Source organism: Kryptolebias marmoratus, linkage group LG17, assembly GCF_001649575.2.
Source record: "Kryptolebias marmoratus isolate JLee-2015 linkage group LG17, ASM164957v2, whole genome shotgun sequence".
Classification (NCBI taxonomy): domain Eukaryota; kingdom Metazoa; phylum Chordata; class Actinopteri; order Cyprinodontiformes; family Rivulidae; genus Kryptolebias; species Kryptolebias marmoratus.
In genome coordinates, this window is record NC_051446.1 from 13,968,814 (window position 1) to 13,994,649 (window position 25,836).

Below are 25,836 nucleotides of genomic sequence, written 5' to 3' on the forward strand. Positions count from 1 at the left end.
TAATTACTTTTTATTTTCTTTCACTTATAAGTAACGGTGGTCTCGTTCACACAATGGGATTTCCATCTTGACACGTTCGTCATCTTTGATTGGCCAGGAGACCGTTAATCCAAACCACCGGTGTTTCATGAATCCAGTTATGTATTTGTCTTTACAATTACAAATTTTTCTGTGCAAAAGTAGCGCATTTAAGGACCCTGTTCAGTGCCACACGTGTATGTGAAACCGAAGAAAAGAAAACCTCGACACTTAAACAGGCATTTCTTCAGACTACTAAACTATGGTTGTGAGGTCAGAAGCGCGCCACTAGGGGTTGCCATTTGGTCATATTTTAGGAACGACTAACTAAAAAGAGGATATCCAGCGTGATGCACTATTAAAAACAACTTATCCAGTAAATGAGAAATAAAGGAACACAGACAGATATGAATGACAACATTTTTATTGGGTTTACTTACGCAAGACCATATAGATCTATCTCTTACCCCCTCATACTTAAGTTTGTACATTTTTAACATTGCATAAGATCATATAGGTGTTCTATGTAGTGATATGAGAACCATATTCAATAATGTAACTGTTAGCTTGAGGAGAAATGACACATTCATTCCCTCTGATTAAAAGTTGTGATCATCAATCATGCATTAGTGGTCCGTGGGTAATGACTCGAATGCAGAACAGACCGGGCACTTAAAAGTATTAGGCTACAGATTTGATTTTTTTTTTGTCCATTAGATGAATGATTACTGACGTCAGATACTCTGTGAGACGCCCTGTGCGAGGCGAGCGTTGAACGCGGCATAGCTGCTAAGAAGTTATGCACTTACGACAAAAACATGTCACCAATTCTCAAAGCAAATCAGACTACTAAAAGGTAAATAAACTAGAAATTTCAGCAGAAGTTCTGCAATTATTTCAGCTATCAGGTCAAATGTGGTGGGGAGGAAAAAACAAGATTTACTACAACGCTCAAGCATCGGAGATTAGAAAAGGATGGTGTGTCTTAAACGGGTCTGCATGTTGGAGCGATGAGCCGAGGAGTGCTTAGTTGCCATCGGTGAGGTCACACAAGTCAGACGTAGGTGAACGTGTGTGCAGGAGTGCAAGACGGTACGGAGTTGGAAGGCTTCAGAATACTACAGCAAATGTAAACATAGCCTAGCTCTGGCAGGAAATCCAGTCTACATTGATTAAACCTCTTTGCAGATCTCGACGGTTGCACTTTAAAAGCCCTTGTGTGTGTGTGTGTGTTTATACATCTGTGTAAATCTATAGAAAATAAAAAAACAAACAAATCATGCATCCATACTTGAGTTTCAGACCGTATAAAAACTGTTTTAGTCAAGTGTATTAAGTGTGCATGTGATTAACTGGAGGTTCGTGTCGTTAACAAATCTCTATGTACAAAGTGTGCCAGCATTAAGAAACGTTTACTTGTCCCTGACACTAAGATCAATGTCTAAAACACACGTAAGACATTGGATTTTGGTCACTGGGAAAAAAAGGCAACACTAAATGATTAACTGTGAATGAAATGTTCAACCTATATATTTAAAAAAAATAATAATAATCACAACAAACCTGAAACAGCTTTCTTAAAATAAAAAAATCAGGAAAAAGAGAAAATAAATCATTATTTACATTAGAGAACATTACAGGCAGCAGTGTGGACAGTCTGCTCCACGGTAGTGCCTGTAGTCCTGCTTATGAAATAAACTAATTCAAAATAATAACAATAATAATATTAATAAAAAAAAAAAAGAAGACAAATCTCATTTTTAATGTAACAGTCAATTTCATAGCCAGCCAAGTATAGCTTTGTTATTGTTATCAAAATATGTTCGGGGCGTCTGTGGGAAACAAACAACAAACAAAAATAAAAATAAAAATAAACGCCCAATTCAGCATCACAAGCTGCTGCGAGTCAGAAAACTCTCGAGCCGCCTACAAACGACGCAAAAACACAAAAGTTATCACCAAGATTTGCTCTTTTTTTGTTTGTTTGTTTTGTTTAAGATCCAGTACAAACAACTTCCCCCTGAAAGTTGCGCTCTCTATACAGTGTACAAAACGTGCAGCTTTTTCTTTTATTTCCTTTAAGAGTTAAATATTAGTATTGAATTTGGATTATTTACAGGAAAACAACAAAAACAACGAAAAAAAAAATCCTCTTGATATGAAGTCCTTCACCACCTAATATAGTTCTAGTCCACGAAACGCTACAAATAGCTCCCCTCAAATAAAAACCCGTTCCCTCAGACGTGTTCAAACTGAAGAGGTCAGGATGATTACATCTGAACGGCCTTGAAATTTTCTTTAAGAGTTTAAAAAAATAATAATAATAACATTATTCACGTTAGAAATAGATGATGATTTTGGCAGTTTAATAAAATGTAGAGCTACGTTTTTATTTTTAAAAATCTCCTTACTCAAACAACAATATTCCCATGGAAAATAATCTTCGGGGGTCCGAGATATGCTCCTGCGTTGTTCCTAAAATAAATCTGATCAACTGCGTTTAGTTGGAATCCAAAACTTCAGTGAAACCATTTCAATGAATCCATTTTTTTTCGGAACATTTTGATATTTTTAATCGTCTAGCTCGTGTAAATGCACACTTCCCTTCTTGATATCTCCTAAGCACTGATTTTCTTTGATACTTGGACTTCTAAAGACTACGCTGATCCCTTACAAGACCCCCGGAGTTAAAAGATATAAAGAGTTAACTCGTTAGATGACCCTGAGTGAATCGTTGGCCCTGTATGATGGCGGCCGTATATTAGAGCATTTGCAGATTACAGTTCCTTAGTTTTAGGTAAAAAAGTCAAATACTTGCCTCTAATTTGAAAACAAAGCTAAACCACAACAAAAAAAAAAAAAGGTCCAGTTTCAACGTACAGGCACGAGCTGTCAGTAAACAGGCTTATTTACATCCAGAAAGAAAAAAACAAACTGTGAAGGGGAAGACAGAAACATGGCGGCCCCCTCCCCCGGCCCTCCCGCTCCGGACTCTCCGCCGTGCCGAAGCTCTCGTCCCGCAAAGGGGTGATACGTTTGCATCGTAATACTGAGTCCTTCTCACATCCGAGAACCCCGCTCCTGAAGAATCTGCAAGGAAAAACAAACAAAAACAAAGAAAAGGAAAAATAAGAACCGAACCAAAAAAAAAACGTCTCGTGATTTTAGTCTTCATAAACAAACTCCCTTCTCCTTCACTTTTACTTTAGTCTACGGTTCTGAAGGCATTTCTGGCGTTATTAACACGTCCACAGCGTCAGGAGGCTTACTGCTCATTAAAACACATCAGAAAGGAGAGTCTGTAACTCACGACTAAATATTTTGGAGTTAGATGCATATACATCTAAAAGAAAATGTCAAATTTTGCTGTAAAATTGGTCAATTGTTCCTCTTTTTCATGTTCTTTTCTTTTACAGAAGTAAAAAGTCAACGCCACATCACTGAAATAATTCACTGATGGAAAAAAACATTAATAAAATGAAATAATCTTGTTTTTTTTTTTAAGTAAAAACTGGAAAAATAATAATTTAAATCGTCCATATAAATGAATCCTGTCTAAGCCACCTGGTAATATTTAAAAGTTTTACATCTTATCCTGCTGCAAGTCTTAATTCATCACATCCGTTTATTTTGCCACATCTGAACAAACGGGAGAGTTGATTTCAATTGTTAAACTCTTAAAAATATTGTTTTAGCACAAGAATTTATTCTGGGATTAGTCTCTGAACTCGTGAACTTAACTGTCCCAGCCTTTACCTGTAACGATTCAAAGAGGGATAAAATCAAACTACAGGGTTTTTAGCTGCCGCGGTTCTGGGAGGTCAAAGAAAAGCGGGCGCTCTCCTTCTTGTAAACGTCGCTCCGATTCTGAATGACTCACGCCGCCGCAGCTCGTGATTCAACACGGCCTCCGTTAAACGGGGCTGCGAGCGGGTCAGAAACAAACGTCTGGTTTCAGAGAGGGCTTCACCTGGAGCCGGCAGCAGCCCCGACCATCTGGTCTTTGGCTCCAACACTTTGGACTCCAAAGCTGATTTCCAGCCTGGATTCTGTCACTTCACTGCAACCCCAGTAATGACCTTACAGGACGAACTCCGGCGGCTTCTGGTGGCGAGCAGCTGAGTCACAAGTGCTCGGCTTAATCGGAGTCATTCGTTTTGTAATCCGTCTCTTCGTCCTCGCCCCGAGCGACACGCAGCAGAGGACAAGGCAGGCGTGTCGTGAAAGCACCGAGATGAGCGAAGAAGTCAAAAGTTGGACGAAAGGAAACAAGGCGAAAAATAAAACTAACGGGAATAAAGGGGTGAAAACAGATACTGCAACTCATTTATGGACAACTTTAAAAAAAAAAAGCAGCTATAATTAAATTAACCAAGAACCCCTTTCAGTCCAGCTCCAAGCGCTCCGTTTCTGGTCACTCGCACAAATTAAAGACATGCAAATTTGACAATTATTTAAGCATGTCTGTTTGGATAGGATGCTCTTGGAAGAGGCAAAAAAAAATACTTGATATGTACGCAAGATGAACAGAAAAAAACCTGAGGTAACAGCTGGTTTTAAATTAGCGGGCAGGCTGATGATGAGCGCGTGACGTGTGAACTGTCCCGCAGCGCGCCGTCTGTATCCGCTGCAAAGCCCTTTGAGAAGATGTCACGCTTTGCCAGCAGCGCCACTAATCCGCAAACCTGTGCTCTCTTAATCCTCCTCCACGGATTAAACGCCGGGTCAAATCTAACGGGACGCAGGTCAGAAGCGATCGATTCAATTACAGACGTCTCCGTGCGGTTTAGGAGCAAAAGACAAGTTCAGTTTATGTCGACAAAATGTCAGTTTTGTGTCTGTCCGTTTGCTGTGATAAAATTATTCAGGCTCCATATTCCCCCCCGTCCTCCCCTGACGATCTTAATATACGCGATGCACTCCTTCATAGTGATTTCTCATCAATAAATCAGAGGTGCTCGCTCCCCCCCCCCACCGGTGGTGCGTTCATTAATGCAACCCCGCTTTAGGCCTTCGGCGCAGGCTGCCTCCTGCCGACGTTTGGGCGAATCTGTTCAGCGGGACTTTCCGCCGCCGCCGCGCTTACCTTCGCCTTCTCGCTGGGCTCGCTGTTGGTCCCGTAGGATTGATTGTGCAGCTCCTTGGAGACGACGCACAGGAACTCAGCTTGGTCTTCGTTTCCGTAGTTGTAAGAGGAGCCGATGCTGACCAGCTAGAGAGACACACGAGAACAGAGGAGGAGTCGGGTTAGGGCGAGGAAGAAGAAGCCGGGGGCTGAAAGTGGCAAACGTAGCCTTCAAATAACATTAAATAAATAAAAAAAAGGTGCTGGAAATCAAACAGGGAGGCTCTGTGAAGGGGCACAGAGCACAAAGCTACTTCTACAAACTAGATCCGTCTAAATATGAGCTCTTGCTGAGGTTTGCTGCTGAGATTACAAACTTACATACCTGCTGACTTTAGACAGATAAATAATAAAGAATATCGATGTAAAACAGGGCTGGACAATACATGATCGAGCACGGGCAAAAAGGCCATTTAAAACATTTAAACAACATCTAAAATCTGCACATTAGACAATTAAAACATTTTCAAAAGTGTGGCTGTCGTGTCTTTACATTCACCCCCTAAAATGACCTCAAACTGAGCCTTTCAGGACTTCTAGACAATCCAAATATAAAAACACATGAAAGGGTTTACAGAACAACAACAAAAAGCACCAATTTATTGAAGCAGTCACTGTGAAATAAAATGATCACTGTTACACAAAACAGGGTAAACTAAATCAAGACATAAAGAAAAGAAAGAATGTCAAGTAGAAGAACACGAACGGAAAGATAATGAGCACACAGAAGTGCAGGGATGACCTCCAGGCAAACATGCTGCTTCAAAACAGAGAAATGATGGTGGGTTTGACTTGATAGAACCAGAAAGGTTTCAAATGAACGTGCACAACAAGGGGTTCGAAAACTAGTAATTCCTGCTGAGGTAAACTTGAGCGCAAACCACAGAACGCCGCTCGCTTCCAGCCAACAAGTCACGCCCAGTTTGAAGCCGCGACACCGGAGATTTGTCTATGAGCGGAAGCATAAAGGAGCTTCTCCGACACCTTCATGGTCACGTTGCTGCAGCCCTGCGCTGTTAAAAGGATATTTATTCAACGGCATCACCCGAAACTGCTAACTAATTATATCTGATGGGAGGCGGGGAGCGGGGGGGAAACATATCCAAGTAAACCTGTTAACTCGCACCATTCCTGCTCGTCTTGTTTAAGCCTACAAAGATTTAAAAAAACGAGAAGCATTGCATCTGAACGCGAATGCCTTTCGTGTGATAGAAGGCATGAGAAAATAAACACAGCAACTCCCGTCGTTGACTGTGTGCCGTTTCTACTGAATGCTGTGTGTGTGTGTGTGTGTGTGTGCTGCAGACTACATGTGTACTGCCTGTACCCAGGTGTGCATGTTCAGACTTGCATCGCCTCATTAGTCACCGCTGCCAGATACTTGTTGTTGTTGAGCAGACTCTAAAAGACGGCATCAACACAGCAAAGACGACCAAATGGGATCAACCGGCTCCCACTCGTCAAACTGCCCAAAGTCTCTGCACGCTGCCAGTTCACAGTGTTTCGGAGTCGAATTCAGCTAAAGAACGAGCTGCTTGTTAGGTCAGCAGAGCACCTCTCTTCTGCTGATAGCGGCGGTCACGTCAAATCGAGCGATCCTAAGTCGCGTATGTTCACATAATCTAACAACCAAGCCAAGCAATGATTCAAAACGATAATAATGAGGCAATCAAAAAAATAAAAATCACAGACAAGAACAAAAGTGTCAGGTTTTCTTTGCTTCACTGGTGAGCAAGCGGCACAAATGAACACGGAAAAGAATCAGCTAAAGAACAAAAAAAAACAAAAAAAACAACCAACGGCTGTGTGTCTACTTGGGACAAACAATGGCTAAAGGGGTGTGTATGGACAACATGGGGACCATGCAGTGATCAGCCCGTGGACAGAAGTTCGTGGGACACACCTCTCCGCTGTTGTTTGGCAAAGCAGACTCCTCTCCCTTCACCTCCCTTGACACAATCAGCAGAAACTCTGACTGGTGGGCCCGCCCGTAACCTATACTGACAAGCTGCAACAACCAATCAGAGCACAGAAGGCATGCCCGGATCATGAGAAAGAGCCCGAGTGGTCGTCGCCGCTTTGGCTTTTCAGGTCATTTTCCAACATGAAGGATGGGACTTTTATGGGTTAATGTGAGCATAGCAGAGTGGGTGGAGCACGTGACGGGGAGGACTGCTGCCGCGACCTCCCCCTGCAGGGAGGGGGATTTACCTGCTCGAACTTCCAGCCATCGGACATCGTGGACACCATCTGCGTCAGCTCCTCCTCCTGGCACTGCAGCACTCGGTACACATGCTTTACTGGAACCTGAAAAAAAAAAAAAAAGGAAGAACACGTCAAGTTCAACAGTTCGTTTAGCTTTCTGTGAACATGAGAACTCAAAAAAGTGATTTCACTCAGCAGGAGCGGGCGTACCTGTGATGTTTTGCAGTCGCGGTCCCTGATCTTGTCCTTGATGAGTTTTATTAATGATGTGATGTTATAAAATTCAGCTTCTTCTAACACGCCTAAAAAAAAAAAAAAAAAAAGAACAAATCGTTTATTCCAGTCAAATGTGTGTTTTCCTTTTTGGGTGATTTTAAATTAAGTGAAATGACCTGAAAAAGACTTCATGACAAAAAAAAAATAGAAAAGGACGTTAAGAGATGCATTTTTTATGTTTGACCAGAACCCGTATGTTACCACTTCCTACGATTTTAACTTTTTATAAACTCATTACAATTTGGAGGTGTTAAAGTACACCAGTGAAATAGTTTTTATAAAAACTTGCTTGCAGACAAGCACGACCCCAGCTAATAATGTCTACCTTTTGTTGCCAATCTCCCCGTATCAAAATCACATCAAATAACCTAAAATTGCCACCACTAAGCATGTATTAATGCTCAGTGGTGGCAGAGTGAAACTGAGCTTTAGAAATAAGTATTTTGCGAGTAAAGAGCTGGGCTTTATTCTTTATTTTTAGTGTTTAATGGCTTCCAACCCTGCCCTGGATGATTAAAAGCAAAACGTGATCATTATAAAAAGGCAAGTGGTGGCATCACCTTCCTCTGCCAGGTCCCTGTCGAGCACCAGTTTGCCGTGCCTCAAGTAGTTGAGCACCGGCCCGAAGTACGTGGGGTCTCTGTCGATGAGATAGGCACCAGTTTCATCCTGAGAAGCACACAAAAAAAAAGTTAGTTTAAAATGCACTGCTAACAAAAACAACCTTCTAAAATGTCACTGCTTCATTAGAAACCAATTCATCCGGAAGCCCACAGAAATAATCTTAGAGGAAAAAACACTGAGCAAAACTCAAGGGACGGGAAATTTGAGGTCAGCTCCCGCGCCGACGAGCTCGACAGCAGCGGAGGTGACATGCGCACGGCGCCACACATCTACCCGCTTTGGGAGATGGCCTCCGTAGTCCTGCAGGCCTCCAGCTTCAACCTGATTCCCTCACAACCTCTGGGTATTCCCCTATTTCTGTGCTGTGATTAGACTGTCGTTACCTCTCGAGGGGGGTGGGGGTGGGAAGAGCCAGCTAAAACAATTAGAGCAGAACAGAAAAAGATTTGGAACAACAGGCCGATTCCACTGAGGGGACCAGGAGAAAGCACCTCGGCTTACAACCATTAATTAGTCTAATCTGCTGCGTTACATTGGTAGCATTTCACATAAAATCACAACTAAATTCCATTTGTTAACCAGAACTTGACATTTAGTGAATCAAACAGGCATCAAATTTGGTGCTAATTTTGCACAAATCAACAAAATGTAAAGAATTTAAACTTAGTCTCAGCAGAGCACAGTTATCAGCAACGTCCATTTATACAAATGGTGACATTATTTACACCAGAAAAGTAACATTTCCACACATTCCAAGGCATAATAACACACACAGCCATGTCCTTAATGGCAGATATTGTTAGCTTGCCCGTCCAGAAATGGATTCAAACTCAAAACCCAAAAAAATCTTTCTAATAATGAGAAAAGGTCCCAGCGCAGTTTCCTTTGTAATTCATTTCTAAGCCCTCATGGCAGGTTGACCTCTTTTCCAAGCTGAAAATATTTCACCAGAGCCCAAAGGAGCTCTATTCTGGTCTTGATGCTTTGTGTCAGTTTCTTAAAATTTGAATAGTCCCTGGGGTTTAAGCACACGCGCGCGTACCGAGGACATAAACAGGGCCAAAACCTGCACGGTCACGCCGCGTACACGCTTCGTAACAACGTAGACGACTTGATGTTCCAGCAGATGGCAAAAAAAAAAAAAAAAAGATTAATTCCTCCAAATGCGGCACAATATCCTGACCTGAAGACAGAAAAACACTGATTAAAAAAAAAAGAATTTATATGCCGTCGATTCGTTTATTAACGTGGACTATAGGTTGGTCTATCATGTCAGGAGAGGAATTTCAAATATGTAAATAATCACTTAGGAATTTTTTTTTTTAAACACTTCACTTCCTGAACACACACCAGAAAGCTCCACAGCTCCACTACATTCATCTTGAATCAGCCATCACTTCTTTTCCACTGTGGCCATTTTGGTTTCTAACAGCATGGAAATTAAAAGTTACCTAAACGAGTCACGTTTCATTTTAAAATAAAAAAAGGGACTCTGGCCGCACCTGCATTTGACAAATCCACTCATCTGCTGGGACCGAAGATCTGTTCAACATCGGTCTCAAGGACTATAACAAGAGTTTGGTCACAACTGTACCGGGAATTCGTTGAAAGTAAAAATCACTTACATGAGGTTTGTTTTATTATGTCATCTGCTTTTAAGGATGTTATGAATAAAGTCATTTACTACAGCTGTATTTAATTACAGCACTAAAAGAAACAAACTACAAACATCATTAAAACCCTTTACGAGTTGATTTTAGCCTCATTATTTGCCCTGATAGCTTTTAATAAGCTGCTTACCACACACCAACTGTTGTCACGTGTTACATCTACAGCCCATAAATTTGTAAGTATCGCCACTTCTGGTTAACAAGCCACGACTACCTGTTTTTTTATGCATCTATTTTTTCTTTTAACTAGAAACATTTCTAAACAGTCACGTGTCCAAGTTGTTAGCGGGAGGAAAAGATTCACCTCCTGCTTTGGATTTGAACTAAATGGTAGAAGAGTTAACTCGACGCTGATTGAGGATATTGATCAGGCCATTAAAAGCTGATCACACATAACTTTAACCTTTTAAACCAGCAGCATATCTCGAACCCAACCCATGCCTACCACAGAGTGAATAATTACTCATGCCAAAAAAAGTTACTTTGGATTAAGTTGTCAAAGTTTGACTAATACAGCTAGACAAAGTGTCATGTCCTGACACACGCTGGAAACTATCACGGGAAGCTTTGCCCCCACCCTGAAGACGGTGAACCAAACTTCTGTTTGCTCGTTTCATGCCGTCCTGCAAGACGACGTTTCTGCAAAACTCCTCAGCTTGATGTAATCTTGTGAGCGCACGGTTATCAGAGGGGGCACTCCGGGGGTGACACGGGCTCAGTTCAGTGGCTCCGTGAAACAATTAACACAGTGTGTTTGGTTAAAAACAAAAGGCCATCTCTGGAGGCCTAGCTTGGGGGGGACGGGGCAACAAACAAGAGGGGCGAGGACAGAAACGGAGGGGAAACATGGCTGGTGCTGTGGAGATGTAGAAGGGCAGAAACAGAAATCAGTTCAAATGTACTGTGTGTGTTTCATTAGGTTTCTGGAGCGTAGGGTATTCATACCACTGACTTCCCCAACAGATGTCAAAACGTACACTGATGACCTCAAGATTCACCACAACCTAAGTCAAGTCCAACTTCGCCCCGACGCCGGGATCAAACCACAGACGAGTTCAAGTTTAGGTAAACAAAGTCAATTAGGAGGGCGGACTTTATGGAAGAGGGAAGTGTTTTGCATGAACCTTATCATTCTTCTCCAACGTACAATACATATCCTCCCACAGGAAATACCACAGTGACCCACCCTTCAACCACAACACGTCCAATGAGGCTTTCTGCAGACGCATTACAGCGCCGAACGTCAAGTGTTAATTCGACAAAAAAAAAAAAAAAGAAGGGTGTGCCACAACAAAAGAAGCAGATGGTTAGCAATAATTAACCAAAAAAAGAGGGATTAAAAAAAGCAATTAACACTATTACATGAAAACCACTTTAAGGTGTCAGGATGAAGAATGAAAAAAAAAAAAGATGGAGACTTTTTCTGCTGGGAATTCAGAAGCAAAGCTAAGATGTTAAAAAGCCTCAGGAGTCCGATCCTCTTTGAGCAGGAGTTCCTCAGGAATATAACCACTAATGATTTTGTCAAAATGGGCCTTTATGTTTGAAATTATACACCCATTTTAACATAGAGGTTTAGTTAAAAAGATAAGTTTTATTTTAAAATATTTGGCAATTGAAATGTTTGTAAAGAAATGACATTTTTCTGTTGATACTAGACGAACGGCGCCTCTTAAAAAGCTAAAATAACGAGGTGGACCTGAGGAAGCTGCTCTGCTTTTCTGTCAAAACCACAAATTACTGCAACCTGGGGGGTTCCTTACACACACACACACACACACACACAAGGAACAGTGCATTCATAACAGAAAAAAAAATAAAATACACAGGCAATTAAAAAACTGGTCATGATGAGGAAGTTTAGAAGAGCAAGACAAACAAAAAGGTGATAAAATTAGACTTCAGCAGAACACAACGGGGCGACGGCACACGGCGAGCACTCATTGCGAGAAGACGGGCGCAGGAAGAGACGATGCCGGCGTTAAATATTTACGCCGACTCCCGCGGTGTACCCAGGCGTGACGTACGGCATTAAAATGCAGCCGGATTTCTCTCACACAGGCAGGGAGAGGGCTTCCCGGGGCAGCAGAAAGAGATGCGGCCGTGAAGAGAATAAGACGGTGACAGAACGGGAATCCTTTGTGATGGGTGGCTTGAAAAATTGATGCCGCTCTCAAAGTAAAAAGGAGCCGAGCCTCTTACTTGAGTGGCGCTGAGTAGTGTGCACGCAGGATGATGGATGCTCGCTTAAGTGCATCTCTTAGCTAATTTTGAGAGCGTCGTTAGTTGGCTGCTTGAACCTTAAACCTGTCTGCATGGTAAGCGACTGGTAGTTAGTGATCTGAATATTATTTATTGGACAGAATGGCTTCTAAATGCCAGACTATTAGGTATTATGGCTCTGCACATGACAGCACCTCCTCCACTTTCTCCCCGGTCTGCCCCAAAGTGCAAAACAAGCTCCAGTCAACAACATGAATAATGCAGCTCTCCTCAAGAGTCCCGCTGAAGCACGTCAGCCCGAGCGGCTGAGACAGAAAACCACTTACCCCCTGTGCTGGGAAGCACAATGTTACTTTAATCCAATAATATAACATAGTTTTGATTATTGTGTCTTACTATTTGGGTCCAGGGTGGGCTGAAAGCAGGTGAAACCACGTTGACAGCTACAAGTCGAGACAGCTGCAACGAGTATATCCAATAATAATAATAATCTGCCTCGTCATGGAAGCCCTCTTATCTTGGCTCGAGAGCGTGATGTACACTTAAGACAAGAATCTGAGATGGACTGATCCATCGCTGGCGCAGGATAAACCGACAGCAAAACAAGCTGATTATTGAGAGCTTAGGATATTTGCATGAAAACAGGAGATGAGCCGTGGTTTCATCTTCTACTAAAAAGGTGAGCAAGGGGGAGGATTATTGTGCAAGCAGATAAAAAATAAAAAACATGTCAGAAAATGAAGACTTACACAGAGTAATAGAGTAATGCGGTGTGTAGGACAGATCTGTGGGGTGTTTAAATGGACAGATGGTCAAACAGTGAAGTATTGGGGTCATTGAGGAGAAAGGACTTCATCCCAATGAAAGCAATTCTTTACCCATTGGCAGATTCACCTACAAACTCCAGAGCAAGATTATGTTTCATAAAACCAACCTAAAGCTGACTTACACGACCCACCCTGAGCTTCAGCCTCGATTATAAAACATTTATTATCAGAAGTGAGCGACTGCATCGGCCCCGGACAGAGCAAAGTTTCCAACACTATCTGAAAGAGCTGTAAAGGGGAAAAAAAGACCAAAAGTTGCAGTCTGGTACTACTTTTTTTAATTACTGTTTTTTTTAAGTCTTTTAAGTTAATAAAGTCAAGACTCGGTAGTTTAAGCTGCGAAAAGCAACAGAAATATTAACTAGCTGGTAGCATTTTCTCCAGTCATGTGGTGACTGTCGGAATCTAGCTAGCTAACAGGCTAACAGCAGCTAGCTGCAGAATTTTGAGTTAGCCCTTTTCTTTTTGGACAAAAGAGTGATTTTCGGAGTTGGGGCGCTGAGCGGGGATATTAATGCTGATAGAAATATTAATAATAAACACGGGTGTCTGTTGTTCGAACTGCGCTGACATGTCTGAAGCCGAAAAATCCAGATTCAGTGAGGAGAATAACTCAAGAGGTAAGAGCGCCGCGTAGCTCAGCTAGCTTAGCATTTACCTTGTCGGAGTCGAGCTCCGGGTCAGCCTGGCTCAGTCTGTACAGAAATGATTTGGGATCTCTGCACAGCGTCTGCCTCGTTGTTAGAAAGTACGTGCCCCCGACGTTCAGCCGTATCCATTTGGACGCCCCGACACCAGCCGCGACGCTCCTGTCCCCCGGAGAGTGGGCCGAGTATCTCCGGTGAGCGGAGCCGCTGGTCTCGGAGCTGTTCTCTGCCATCTCCCGCTCCTCGCCTCGCCTCCTCCGCCCTCGCTTCGGCTCTGCCTCTCTGTCGCTCTGCCGTCGGCTCGGACGGCTCACAGGAAATATCGAAGCTGAAGCCGCTGACTTGGAGTCAGCCACGACTCACGTAGGGCAGGCTGCCAGCTCCTCCCGAGCCACTCCTCCTCAGCCAGCCCACTGTCTCCCAGCAGGCACTTGCATAAATTATTTCTGGGGGGGAAACGAGGCGCCCCCTCCCCGGCTGGCTCTTCCGACGCCTCGGTGCGGAGGACGGCTCTGTAAATGTCACAGCGCATCGGAACGAACAGCAGACACATTCACGGCTAAAACACGACATATGTTTTACTAAAAACAGCATTTCCTGCGAAGAAAAACACCGCTGCGTTAAAGTTACAACAAGCAGAACAGAAGACAAGAATCAATGAAACAGGAGCTAAAATCTAAAATCAACACGAGCGTAACTAAAAGGTAAAGTTAGCCGAGCTTGTAGCTAAAAGCAACAGCGAAGTTAAAGGTTAAAATGAGCTGAACTGGAGCTGAAGTTAGCACAAGAGTAGCTAAAAACGAGACAGTAAAAAGTTGCAACTGTTTTACTGCTTTTGCTTAGTAGCTAAAGGTTATAAATTTACTTAAAATCACTTTCATGTTTAATGATTAACCCACTGGTAAAATACTAAATGTAGGGAAACTGTCAAATAAAAGTAAATGAGCAAAACTGTAGCTAAAAGCAAAAATTAGCACAAGAGTTGCTATAAGCAAGCCGATAAAAAGTTTCAATTGGTAAAAGCTAAATGTAGCAAAAGTAGCTAAAGGGCAAAATTGGCATAAATGTGGCTAAAAGCAGAAAAACAGCTGCAACAGTTTTATGCTTCACCCATCGGAAAACACTAAATGTAGGGAATCTGTAGCTAAAAATTAAAATTGAGCAAAACATAGCTAAAAGCCAAAATTTGCATAATTGTAGATCAAACCTAAATGTAGCAAAACCATAGCTAAAAAGGTAAACTTGGCCAACTATAGCTTAAAGCTAAAATTAACAAAACTAGCTAAAGTTAGCACAAGAGTAGCTAAAAACAAGACAGTAGAAACATTGCAATTGTTTTACTACGTTTGCTTTACAGTGGGTAAAGGCTAAATGTAGCAAAACTGTAGCTAAAAGCAGAAAAAACAGCTGCAACTGTTTCAGGCTTTAGCTATTGGTAAACAGTAAATGTAAAGAAACTCAAGCTAGAAATTAAAATGAGCAAAACACAGCCAAAATTAGTGTAATTATAAACTTAACTAAACAGCTAAAATTAGACAAAGAAGATAGAAAGCAGGGCAAGTAGCTGAAGTGGGTTTCAAACAGAACAAAGTTTTTTCTATGGGGGAAAATGTCTGTGAACAAAGTTAAATAATTCAAAACGTATAAAGGTTATAAATACTAAAAGTCACAGCACATTAAACGAGCTGAAAGTATGAAATATGGATGTTTAACAGAGCAAAGTAACCTATCTGGAGGTAAGAAAAGCATCTGTAAGAAAAAACTAACAAAAAAAAAAAACTAACATGAAAACAAGCATGAATAATGACTTGGCGTTCACACGGATTAATTCCACATCTTCACCGTGCAGAAAAAAATAAAAGATTTCCCACAACACAACAGGACTGGTAATGGGTTTATTTACATGCTGTGAAACGTACGGCGCTCTGAGTGGTGGGCCGGGGTGCTTGACAGAAGACAGGACACGTGGTTTTCATTTGAATGCCTAAATCCCTACATGCTTTAATTACTGATCTACCAAGCATTAAGTGGAAAATTCATCATTCAACATCTACTGACCTAGCGCACAAATAATCAGAGCGAGAATGAACAGATTCATTAAATTATCAGAATATGATTAAATCACTGAGCAAATAGAAAATGTATGATATAGTAAGAAAAAGCTGTAAAATATTATAGTTTACAATAATTATTCACATTCAAAGGCTTTACATCTCAATACATACACAACATGGCCCCTGAATATGACTTCAATCCAAATATGATTCATATATTAGAATTTAAATAACACAGAATGAACTATAGGCTAAATAGCCTTCAATAACCTTATACAAGAATAAAAATACAAAAACTGTATCCTAATATCATTGCATTACTCGCTTCAGATTCAATAATACATCTGTACATCACAGTTCTAGTCAGTTACATGCCGAAGTAGAATATTTCATACACAATGTAACCGACAGCCATCGACTTGATTCGAACAATTTTCTACTTGGGAGGAAAAAAAAAAGAAGCAAAACAAACAACAAAAATAAAATAAAACGCTTTTCTGGCGTTCCCTCAACTTTATAGACAGATACAGCAATTTCATTGGCCATTTTGGATCAGATGGATGTCCTTTAACTGACATCCAACCACATCGGACCCCCGGGCGCCAGGGTCCTGATCACGGAGACTCCAGTCACGCCCTGCACGCAGATTCAGCTGAAGGGAGAGGACCTTAAGGTACTACGTCAAAAAACAAAATTAAAAGCATTATGAGAATACATATTGCTAAAACAGGAGCATGTTAAATCTGTCGCTTTAATTTCTATCGGGCCAAACAGAATGGAAAATGAAACAAAAATGGATGGGCCGATAAAGCCCATTGAGGCAGTGCTGCCATCTTGTCCGGGAGGCGGCTGCGGGAACAGCTTTTTTTTTTTTTTTTCTCGATGATTGCGTCCGAGAATGACAGCACGTGTACGCATCTCGGCTGATAGAGGTGTTCTGTTCAGCATGGGGTGGTCAGCACATAAGATTTTATTTTCAATAGAACACACTGAAGATGAACCATATATTCCACAAAAAAAAAGAAGAAAATAAATTGAATAATTCACACCACAAAGCCAGTGAATGGTACAAAACAACCAAAAACATCCAATAAACCTTTGCCATGGTTGCCAATGCAGTCAAAAAATACCCACCTTTAAAAACTTGAAAACAAAAACAAACAAGAAAAAAAACAACTAAATCTCCAGTGCCCCGAGAGAAAAGCGGACAAAGCTGGGTTACAAAACTGGCCATGCAGGAAAGATTAGCGAGTTACGATTAGGAAGTAGTGGCGTGTTTATGCCCCGTTAGCAAAACCATCCTCGGTGTCGGCTACGGAGGGCTCCCTCTTACACACCGCTTCAGACTTTTGTCTCACTGCAGACCAGCATTTCTTTTTGTTACACAGAGACCTTAATTGGACTGCAATAAGCAAGTACCAAGAGACTTGAGGGGGGTGGGGGGGGCTCAAATATCATGGGAATAATTGAGCTCTAGAAAAATAAAAAGCTCTGATTTAGGTAAGGGTGTGAGACCGGATCAGTTTACAGTATCCGTTACAACTATGGAGTACACGCTCTAATAGGTTGGGCTTCACTACAGCTTGTGTATGATTAGTATATGGTTTTAATTAGGATATACTGTCAGGCTCTGGTTCAGAAAAAGGCCAGGTTTTGTGTTAAGTCGACAAAAGCAGGAAACCAGTTCTTGCATCTGGGATAGTCCTAGCAGTACCCAAGCTTGTGTCGCTGCACAAGACGAGCTTGCCCCCCCACGCAGAATGTACAAAATGCAGATGTGCATAATGGAAGTCTCGTCATCCATACATGGAAAAAAAAAAAAAAACATAAAATAAAATAAAAATAAAAGCCTCACAGGGAGCACAAAGAACAAGCAAAGCAACCCTGAATCCAAAGTTGTATTTTTCCCCTGGATCTACTCAGGAAAACAAACACGATCTAGATGCCAGCGTCTCTAAGAGTTTGTTTACATTGCGGTGATGAAGGGCACTAAAGAGGGTGTTACTCTGCTCAGTGATTGGCCTCGAAGCTAAAAAACAAAAACAAAAAAAAGAAAAATGAAAAGTAGTCGGCACAGGATAAATTGTGCTCCTATAGGCCAGGGTTTTGGTGCCTTTGATAGATCTTTCTCCACACTTCCTGGATCTTCTTGCACCATCTGTCTGCATTCCCACTGGGGTCCATCAAATAGTATGTCCGGTTAGGCTGAACACCAAGAGGAAAAAGAGCACGCATGTAAAAAGACGCATCAAACACAGGGCAAGTACGAACGGGCTGCCGGGGGAAATATTTGCTCGGCATTAGAAATAAATCAATGATTACCGTGTGAACAAAGAAGGTTTTGAAGTTCTTGGCCTCGGGGCGTAACTCTAAGGACCAAGGAATCTCCCCTTTCAGGACCCTGTTGACAGGATCCACGTAGTACAGGTGTGGTCCTTCGGTGAGGAGCAGCTGTCTCCGGCGAGCAAACAAACCCTGACATGAAACGCAAACATTTCAAGACGTTAGTTTACCAACAGAGGGGGCCACGAGACCATTTAGGTTTGGGGAATTTCAGCGACCAGAGCAAGGACTTCCCTGGGAACTGCGGGAGTGAGAACTGCCAGCTCCAAGAAAATATTGAACTTGGAAACGTTATATACAAATATAATCACCTTGCGTTTATCCACTGGGCCCATTTTGAGGATCAGGTTATTCTCCACGAACTGGTGCCTGTGTAAATAAGCGACAGCAGATCAGGGTCACTTCTTTTTCTCTTTGCGTTTCTTCCCAGCACACACACGCGCGCGCGCACACACACACACACACGCACACACACACAAACAAACAAACACCGACCAGACGACAGAGTGATCTTACCAGGGGTTCCCAGTGGTCTGTTTATCCAGCAGTAACTTCTTTTCTTCTTCGGTGAACTGCAGGTCCAGCTCAAACGAGTTGTTGTCCAGGTCGTGGATGTACTGCTCGATGTTGCTGCTGGACCTCTGCGGAGGTGTCGAGTCGAGTGGCGACAAGGAGTGTGACGAGCTGGACGGCGCCACCTGCATGTTGCTGAACTGGCTCAGGAGGTCGTCGTACTGCAGGTACGAGTGGGACGAAGAAACAGGCATGCTGAGGGTTAGTCTGACGTTTTCACTGATCTGTACCTTTCAACAACGCAGCATCTCTTTTTTTATTATTAATTAAATGAGCAAACAATAGATCAAGACTTAAAGCATAAAAACTATAAAATCGTACATTTCCATAGCAGTCCTCGTCGTCTTCAGACATAGCTGGCAGGTAGGGCGTAAGTTTGGGGGGCGTCTGGAGGTGTAGGTCGCTCCAGGAAATGGTATCAAAGAAAGGATGGTGCTTCAGTGGGTCATACCCCCCCATCTCTTCACAACCAAGCCGCTTTGATGAGTCCAGTGACTGAAGGTGAAGCGGAGAAAAACGGGTTCGTTCAGGAAACACAAAAAAACACTCGTCCACAAATAAACCGCTCCGCGCAGATCGCCAACTTATCTCTTTGTTGCAAGGAGCTGCAAAATTACATACAACTTACCAAAAGCTGTTCAACGAGATCCTTGGCTTTGGGGAAAAATTTCTCAGGGAATTCATACTCCAACTTAATTATCTTCTGGAATATTAGGTACTCGTTTCTACAGCAGGCGAAACAGACGAGACAGAGCGGCAGAGAGAGAGAGGGAAGAATAAAAACAAAAACAAAACGTTGTTTAGGAAGTGAGTCACACAAGGTTTGGGCAATTGGAACGTCTTACACAACAATCACCGCTAAAATTAAACATTTAGCATCAATTTCACCCCTGTCCGGGTTACAAGACATTAAAAAATAACTTTTTATTGCTGAAGGTTTTCACCCTTCATACAGTTTATATCTGTCTGCTTTATGTAGAACCAAACAGGACATTGCTGCTTCCTCTTCCTAAGGATCGCTGTGGTTCAAACATATTTAGGTGAAATACTCCAATAACAGAGCTGTTCAGTGAGAAGCAGACAGGACAGTGACGTACAGGTGGACATGAGGGTGAAGACGCACATCTTCACCTCACAGAGAATGAAGCACGAGCGTAGTCATAATAAGCTGTGGCTAAGACTGGTTTGTTTTCTTTTTTGTGGTTACTACAACAAAAATAACCCAAAACTTTTAAATGTACTATAAAAAAAACAGGTCAACTTTTGTGGGATACATGTTAGAGTGAGTCTGTAAAAGTACTATAAGTTAGCTGAATTTCAGCCACTTCGTAAAGCATTTAGTAAAACGGATTTCCTAACTTCTGTCATTGGTACTTACCCTGCCCTGAATGGTGGTAAACCAGCCACCAGTTGATAGATTATACATCCCAAAGCCCACAGGTCAGAGCTTTAAAAAAACAACAACAACCAAAACAAAGTCATACATGGTCAAAGGTGAGACCTCAGAAGTTAAAAGACTAAAAACACAAACATTATTACCTCTTGCAGGCTGATTTTTCTGTCAGCAGCTCTGGGGAGACGTACTGTGCTGTTCCAACAAAGGAGTTCGCTCTCGCTGCAGAAGGAAGCAAAAAAAATTAAAATAAAGGACAGTACGTCAAAGGGGCTCAAGAAGATTAATGTCACAACTTCTTGACTTAAAGTAAAACATCTTTATCCAGAACAACGTAGACACCAAAAGGTTTTGAATTTAGCACCACTCCATCCTCAAATTAAAGGACTTGACGGCACCAGCAGCTGACTTGTTGCACCATGAAAAGCACATGAATACAAAAGACCTCGGTTCTAATATGTGCCGAATAAAAACTTGACCGCAGACCTTGTTAACAGCTGACATTTTGGCTGGAAATAGACAGACTTAGGTGTAAAAAAAACAAGCGATATTTTCAACTTCTGCTCCAGTAAAAAGAAACGCAACTGACTCAATAACGTCTCATGTGCTAAACTAAGGTTTTGTTGCTTATTTTTTATTTCGAAGAAAAGGCAAGAGAATAATAAATGGGTGCAAAATAAATCCCACAACAGAATATTCTGGTGGCTTTGCATATATCTGTAAAAAATAAACAAATTTTAAAAACAATGCTATATACACAGTAATAGGGCACCACAGCATAGTCGTTTGAATACAATTCAAATTTTGATAGCATTCAAATTACAGGTCTTTTCGAGACTATCAAGGGAGGGAATCATACGCAGACACATCAGAGGACATTAGGGTTTAGCATCTTGTTTAAAGATGTGGCAGGTCTGCGGTCCAAACAATCATCAATCAGCTGGAAGGCGACCACTCAACGTGCCACAGCGTGATCCTTATACCCAGTCCACATACGTGACAAATCTGTAGGAAGTAATCTGTTGAAACCCAATGCTTTTGATGCACAAAGTTGTTGTTTTTTTTTTTTAAAACTAGCTGCTTATCGAACAACCTGTGGCTAGAAGAGGGAAAGTCATTAACAGATTGTATTCAGAGAATCATGAGGTTTAAACTTTAAAGTAGATCAAATTATAAACGGATCCTTTTTTTACATTTTACTTCAACTACAGAAGCAAATTGGTGATTCTGAGTGTACCTTGTTTACTATCTGATGATAACTGTTTTGCTGTCCCAAAATCTGTTATCTGGATGTGCATCTCCTCATTCAAAAGAATATTTTCTGGCTTCAGATCTCTGAAATGAGAAAAAAAATAAAACTGTGTGGTACACAAGCCTTTACGTTTGGATAACAACAATGACAATAAATTAACCCCTTACCTGTGAATTATCCCCTTTTTGTGTAAGTATTCTAGGGCACAAACTATTTCAGCCGAGTAGAACCTCGTACAGGTCTCGTCAAACGAACCGATTTTGCGAATGTATTTCAAGAGCTCGCCGTTCTTAGCATAGCTGAGGCCAAAATCTACAAAGAGCCAGTTAAGAAAAACCATGCTTTTCTTTTTTTTTTAAACAAAACAAAAATTCTTCTGAAAAGGTATGGCAAAGAATGTCTTGATAGTTATTTGAAAAGGATACACAACTTTTCATCGTCTTGAAATGTGAAGTAGAGCTTTACAAAGAATGGATGATCAAGATTTGACATCAAATCCCTTTCTCTTTTCACGTATTGGACTTTGTTCTCCTTCATAATGTGGCGCTTCTCTAAAATCTTAACTAAAAGGAAAGAGAAAAAAAAACAACAGATAAGTAAACCTTAATTATAAAACATAACGATTCTGTCAAAACCTGTCGCATTGATGCTTACTTGCATATTCTTTCCCTGTGGCCAGCTCTCTTGCTAGGACAACCTTTAAGGAAGACAGAAAGAAAAACAAACATTAATGTGGCGTGCTTGCAATTTGTTTAACTGGGGAGGAAAGAAAAGAAAAGGAAAAAAAAAATCTTTGGAAGCATTTGTGAATTCACCTTAAATGAATTGAGGATTGAGGGTGACTCATCTAAGAGCATTAATCAAAAGAATGCCAGCATGTAGTAACATCTACCCTGGTATAACTCAAAGGCAGAAAGAGTCATTCAAGCCGCATACCGTCGAGAAGGAGCCCTCTCCCAGTATTTTGCCGAACTTGAAGTCTTCCGGCTTCTTCTTGCGTGGCTGGGGGACCTGGACGGGTGGCTGCGCGCGGTCGTCGGCGCCCTGGCCGCAGGCGGTCGCTCCGACGGCGCAGGCCTGCGAGGCTGAGCCCTCCATGCTGCTGGCGCCTGGGATAGCGAGTGGCGAGCAGGAGTCGGGGTGGTTTCTTACCATTGATGAATGTGAGCAGGAACAGATGACAGCATTGGGCTGAATGGGCACAACATCATACTGGAACGAGAAGGGAGCAACGAGAATACGTATGAGTCAGCAGGGTGATGCAACTGTAGTTCTGTTTTTTTATTTTGCACTTTATAATACTACGTCTTTGCTTGATAAATAAGGTTATCTAAAGAGCTTCACGCAGTGCATTCATAATTACCACTGGGAATGCTAAATGGCTCCTTTCACTCTGAATAACAAGTGACATGCTTGTAAGTTTACACCAGAAACAATATGATTATCAGGCTTGAGTAATATTTGTCGGCCTTTTTCTTTTTTTTCCTTGTTTCAAAATAAAGATTGCTCATTTAAGGAAATCGCCGCGTGTTGCTCTTCTGTACTTTGAACTGTTCGTCAAACTGGGTCATTTAATAACTGCTTAGTCATCACGCACACACCAAAAACTTTCCAAGTGATGTAAGATTTTATCATAAACCTGGAAAAAGCGAGTGCGCTGTATAGAAATAGTCATGATTGGAAAACATAAAAATCTACCCAAGGTATGTGACAGAATCCAAGAAAGGTCTAGACAAATCAATACTCTTGTAGTTTTGTTTTTAATACTAGTATAACCTATTTTAAACCCAATAAATTCAACATAGTTTTGAAGGACAGTGACAAAATGAATCCCTTAAAGCAAATACGACCATCTTATGAACAAAACTCCCTGTCCTGTCTGCTGTTTACAATCTTGGTATGAATTTTACAAATGAAATATGGATTCAAGCGTGGCCATTAGAAGGCCAGAGTCTACGAAGACATCCAGCTATTAAAGAAACCTCTCCAGAAGGTAGTAGTCACACCCTTAGTTGTTCAACTTGGACTGTTCTTAGGCAACAACAGCACTTACTGAAACAACACTGAGCTAATTTCATTTAGATTGCATTCAGCAAAACTAACAAGCACAAAAAGACTTAACCCACTGACTCTCCTTTCCAATAACTTCACTGTTGTCTGTCTGAAACGTCAAGTTATTTGTAACACGTTGAGCTACAATAACATGCAGGGTTGTCCATCTTACAGTTCAGTGAGTTTGTTCAATTAGCCTAGCTTCTTCTCATTCAGAACCAAGGTGTGGCCATTTAGCTGCCTATTCCGGGCTTGGCTGTGGAGTTGCCAGCTATCCGTGTAACCATCCGGTGACCCGTAACCATTAAGTCAACAAGCGTAATGGTTGATGGCCAACGCCAGCCAACATTTTCCTAACCACGGACGCGTGGGTAACAACTGGCCTGTGCGAACTTTCTGTGCTAACCGAAGCCTGGCGACAAGCTAGCTAGCGTTAGCATCTGCTAGCTTATCCAATACAGCCGGTGTTGTGCCGAAATAAACACCCTCCCACCTCCCCGCGTCGTGGAAAAAGCGCCTCTCGAGGCAATTCCACACACTCGTGGAGCTGAAGTTAAAAAAGTGACTTTTGGTTTCAGCACCCCGAAGAACTCGGGGTTATTTACTATTTCATATCGACATGTACGTGTAGCCTGCAGGGTGCTGTTTAAGGCAGGCTACGGCTACCAGGATGTGCACCACTCTATTAACTTCCATTACAACCTACAGGGTTATGAGATATTAGTCAGGATCTGTGAATTAGAATGTGAATAACACAGCTTATTGGAGACAGAAATAACAACCCCCCTCCCCGTTATACAAATTTATTCCATGACGAAAAAAAAAAAAATGTTAACTGTGTACCTAAGGGTGTTGAAATCCAGGAATCGGAACATCGGTTTTGATTAGCAGTTAGTTTATTAGCGAAAATAAGTGTCCAGAAACGAGTTTCCTGTGGCGGGGGCGCTTTTCGCGGCGGGGGTGCTTTTTTTCGGCACAACACCGGTCATCACTGACAGCAAGTTACAAACTTAACGCTAACAGACGGCTAAAATTAGCAAACTAGGCAGGAGCAGCAACTTAAAAACAAAAACCAAACCTTTCGCTACCTTCAGATTGTATTAACTACCAGAGTTATAACCGACCGTGGTGAAACTATAACCGAATATTAAAACTTGACGACACGACATTATTATTATTATTATTAAAATAAAACTATCCCCTTACGAGAGGTGGAAGCTAATGCTAGGCTGCTAGCGTCGGTCAAAAGCGCGAACCCAAGCTAAGATTAGCCAAGATATACTGGTCAGAGGAAAACTGTCAAATAGACACAAAAAATCCAAATACCAAGCACTCACAAGTTTGTTGCCATATATTTAATTGACAAATCGCAATCGACGACGCCAACCAAACGCAGAAGAGCCCACATTAGCTTAACAAACACGGGGTGTTGTGTTCTGGGAAGCTAACGATGCTAGTGAGTCGTAGCGATATTTTACGGTCCGCATCGCACTTCAAACGAAGGCCCCACATAAGTTACCATCATACGGCTGTACTCCGCCGCACATTCCGGGGACAGGCTTCGAACACGTCTTTTCTTTAGGGTCCCGACACTCACCAGCTGACTTGTAGCTCTTGCCATGGGAGTTTTCCGCAAGTATTTATTTAGAATATATATAGATATATATAAAAAAAAATAATTAGAGAAGCTCCAGTAATGGCTGCTGCCTCTGTGCCTTCATTTTTTCGAGGTGTGACGTCGTTCCACAACAATGTTACCGCAGGACAGCAGAGGAGAGTCCTGCTGTGTCCGCCCCATTAACAACCCGCTGAACTTCATTTTAACTGACGGATGTTCACATTACAGTGGATTACGTGGCCTACGAACTCCTTTAACCTGCCTAAAGTCTGCTCCAAGTTTACCTACAGGTCTCCCGCGACAGTAAAACGCACAGTTTCTGTCCACTTGCCGACAATGGCGAGAACAGCCCTCCTTTATGTTTCCTAAATTAAACGGAGGTTCCGGGAAATTTATTTATTCGTGTACGCTGCTTCTTCCTGACATGATATGTTAATAGGTGATTTTTTTTTTTTGTGACAGAACAAATTTAGCATTTTTGCAGCTCACTGCAATGGCTATTTTACACAGTTTAAAAGTAAATAGTTTGCTCATGTGCAGGAGGCTGTAGTAGTCTTTTTTTAATCCAATATACCCCTATATAAGCCTCAATTATTATTATTTTTTATTGTCTTTTACTTTTTCTGTTTTTAGCTCAGGAAAAGTACTACTATAAGTCAAATAGTGTTTATGAATACATACACCAGGCTACCCAATCTCATTATTTCAGCTGTTCCCTCTTCAGTCAGTCTCCTCCATCTACCTCCATATCCTCCCTATCTGCACTCATATGTCTCCACTTTGTCTTTTTCCTGCATCTCCAACATCCTTCTACCAATATACCCACTGTCCCTCCTCTGCACATGTCCAAACCATCTCAGTCTGGCCTCTCTAACTTTATCTCCCAGTCGTTCAACCTGTGCTATATCTATGATGACCTCGTTCCTAATCCTTTCT

At 41.8% G+C, this 25,836-nt stretch overlaps 2 protein-coding genes across 3 annotated transcripts; both read right to left on the bottom strand.

Moving 5' to 3' along the window:
- Positions 1 to 426: 426 nt before the first annotated feature.
- On the bottom strand, positions 427 to 14,003 carry kctd5b (potassium channel tetramerization domain containing 5b). The gene is made up of 6 exons (XM_017418573.3): positions 13,627 to 14,003; positions 8,185 to 8,293; positions 7,559 to 7,650; positions 7,355 to 7,450; positions 5,105 to 5,230; positions 427 to 3,108 (listed from the first exon to the last, which is right to left on the bottom strand). Exons 1-6 carry the CDS (start codon positions 13,846 to 13,848, stop codon positions 3,079 to 3,081), a joined length of 675 nt encoding a protein of 224 aa, XP_017274062.1. The 5' UTR covers positions 13,849 to 14,003; the 3' UTR covers positions 427 to 3,078.
- Positions 14,004 to 15,584: 1,581 nt separating this feature from the next.
- On the bottom strand, positions 15,585 to 25,217 carry pdpk1b (3-phosphoinositide dependent protein kinase 1b). Of its 2 annotated transcripts, none has more exons than XM_037981030.1 (14): positions 24,802 to 25,217; positions 22,167 to 22,442; positions 21,885 to 21,927; positions 21,656 to 21,793; positions 21,398 to 21,542; positions 21,216 to 21,313; positions 20,125 to 20,200; positions 19,964 to 20,032; positions 19,214 to 19,310; positions 18,907 to 19,080; positions 18,529 to 18,746; positions 18,324 to 18,381; positions 17,992 to 18,144; positions 15,585 to 17,874 (listed from the first exon to the last, which is right to left on the bottom strand). In XM_037981030.1, exons 1-14 carry the CDS (start codon positions 24,901 to 24,903, stop codon positions 17,761 to 17,763), a joined length of 1,761 nt encoding a protein of 586 aa, XP_037836958.1. In that variant the 5' UTR covers positions 24,904 to 25,217; the 3' UTR covers positions 15,585 to 17,760. The 2 variants fall into 2 exon arrangements, with proteins under 2 accessions (XP_037836958.1, XP_017273945.1); XM_017418456.3 differs by having other exon boundaries at positions 24,880 to 25,213.
- Between the last annotated feature and the right edge of the window lie 619 nt (positions 25,218 to 25,836).

What these genes read in the sequence shown, in the direction of transcription:
- kctd5b (XM_017418573.3), bottom strand. Translation starts at nt 13,848, where the DNA reads ATGGCAGAGAACAGCTCCGAGACCAGCGGCTCCGCTCACCGGAGATAC. An exon ending in CAGGGACCTGGCAGAGGAAG is followed by an intron (nt 7,651 to 8,184) that starts GTGATGCCACCA and finishes TTTTTTTTTTAG; the next exon opens with GCGTGTTAGAAGAAGCTGAA. An exon ending in ATGGCTGGAAGTTCGAGCAG is followed by an intron (nt 5,231 to 7,354) that starts GTAAATCCCCCT and finishes GTGTCTCTCTAG; the next exon opens with CTGGTCAGCATCGGCTCCTC.
- pdpk1b (XM_037981030.1), bottom strand. Translation starts at nt 24,903, where the DNA reads ATGGCAAGAGCTACAAGTCAGCTGGTGAGTGTCGGGACCCTAAAGAAA. An exon ending in TCAAGACGATGAAAAGTTGT is followed by an intron (nt 21,543 to 21,655) that starts GTATCCTTTTCA and finishes GGCTCTTTGTAG; the next exon opens with ATTTTGGCCTCAGCTATGCT. An exon ending in ACGAGGACTGCTATGGAAAT is followed by an intron (nt 18,747 to 18,906) that starts GTACGATTTTAT and finishes TCGTACCTGCAG; the next exon opens with TACGACGACCTCCTGAGCCA.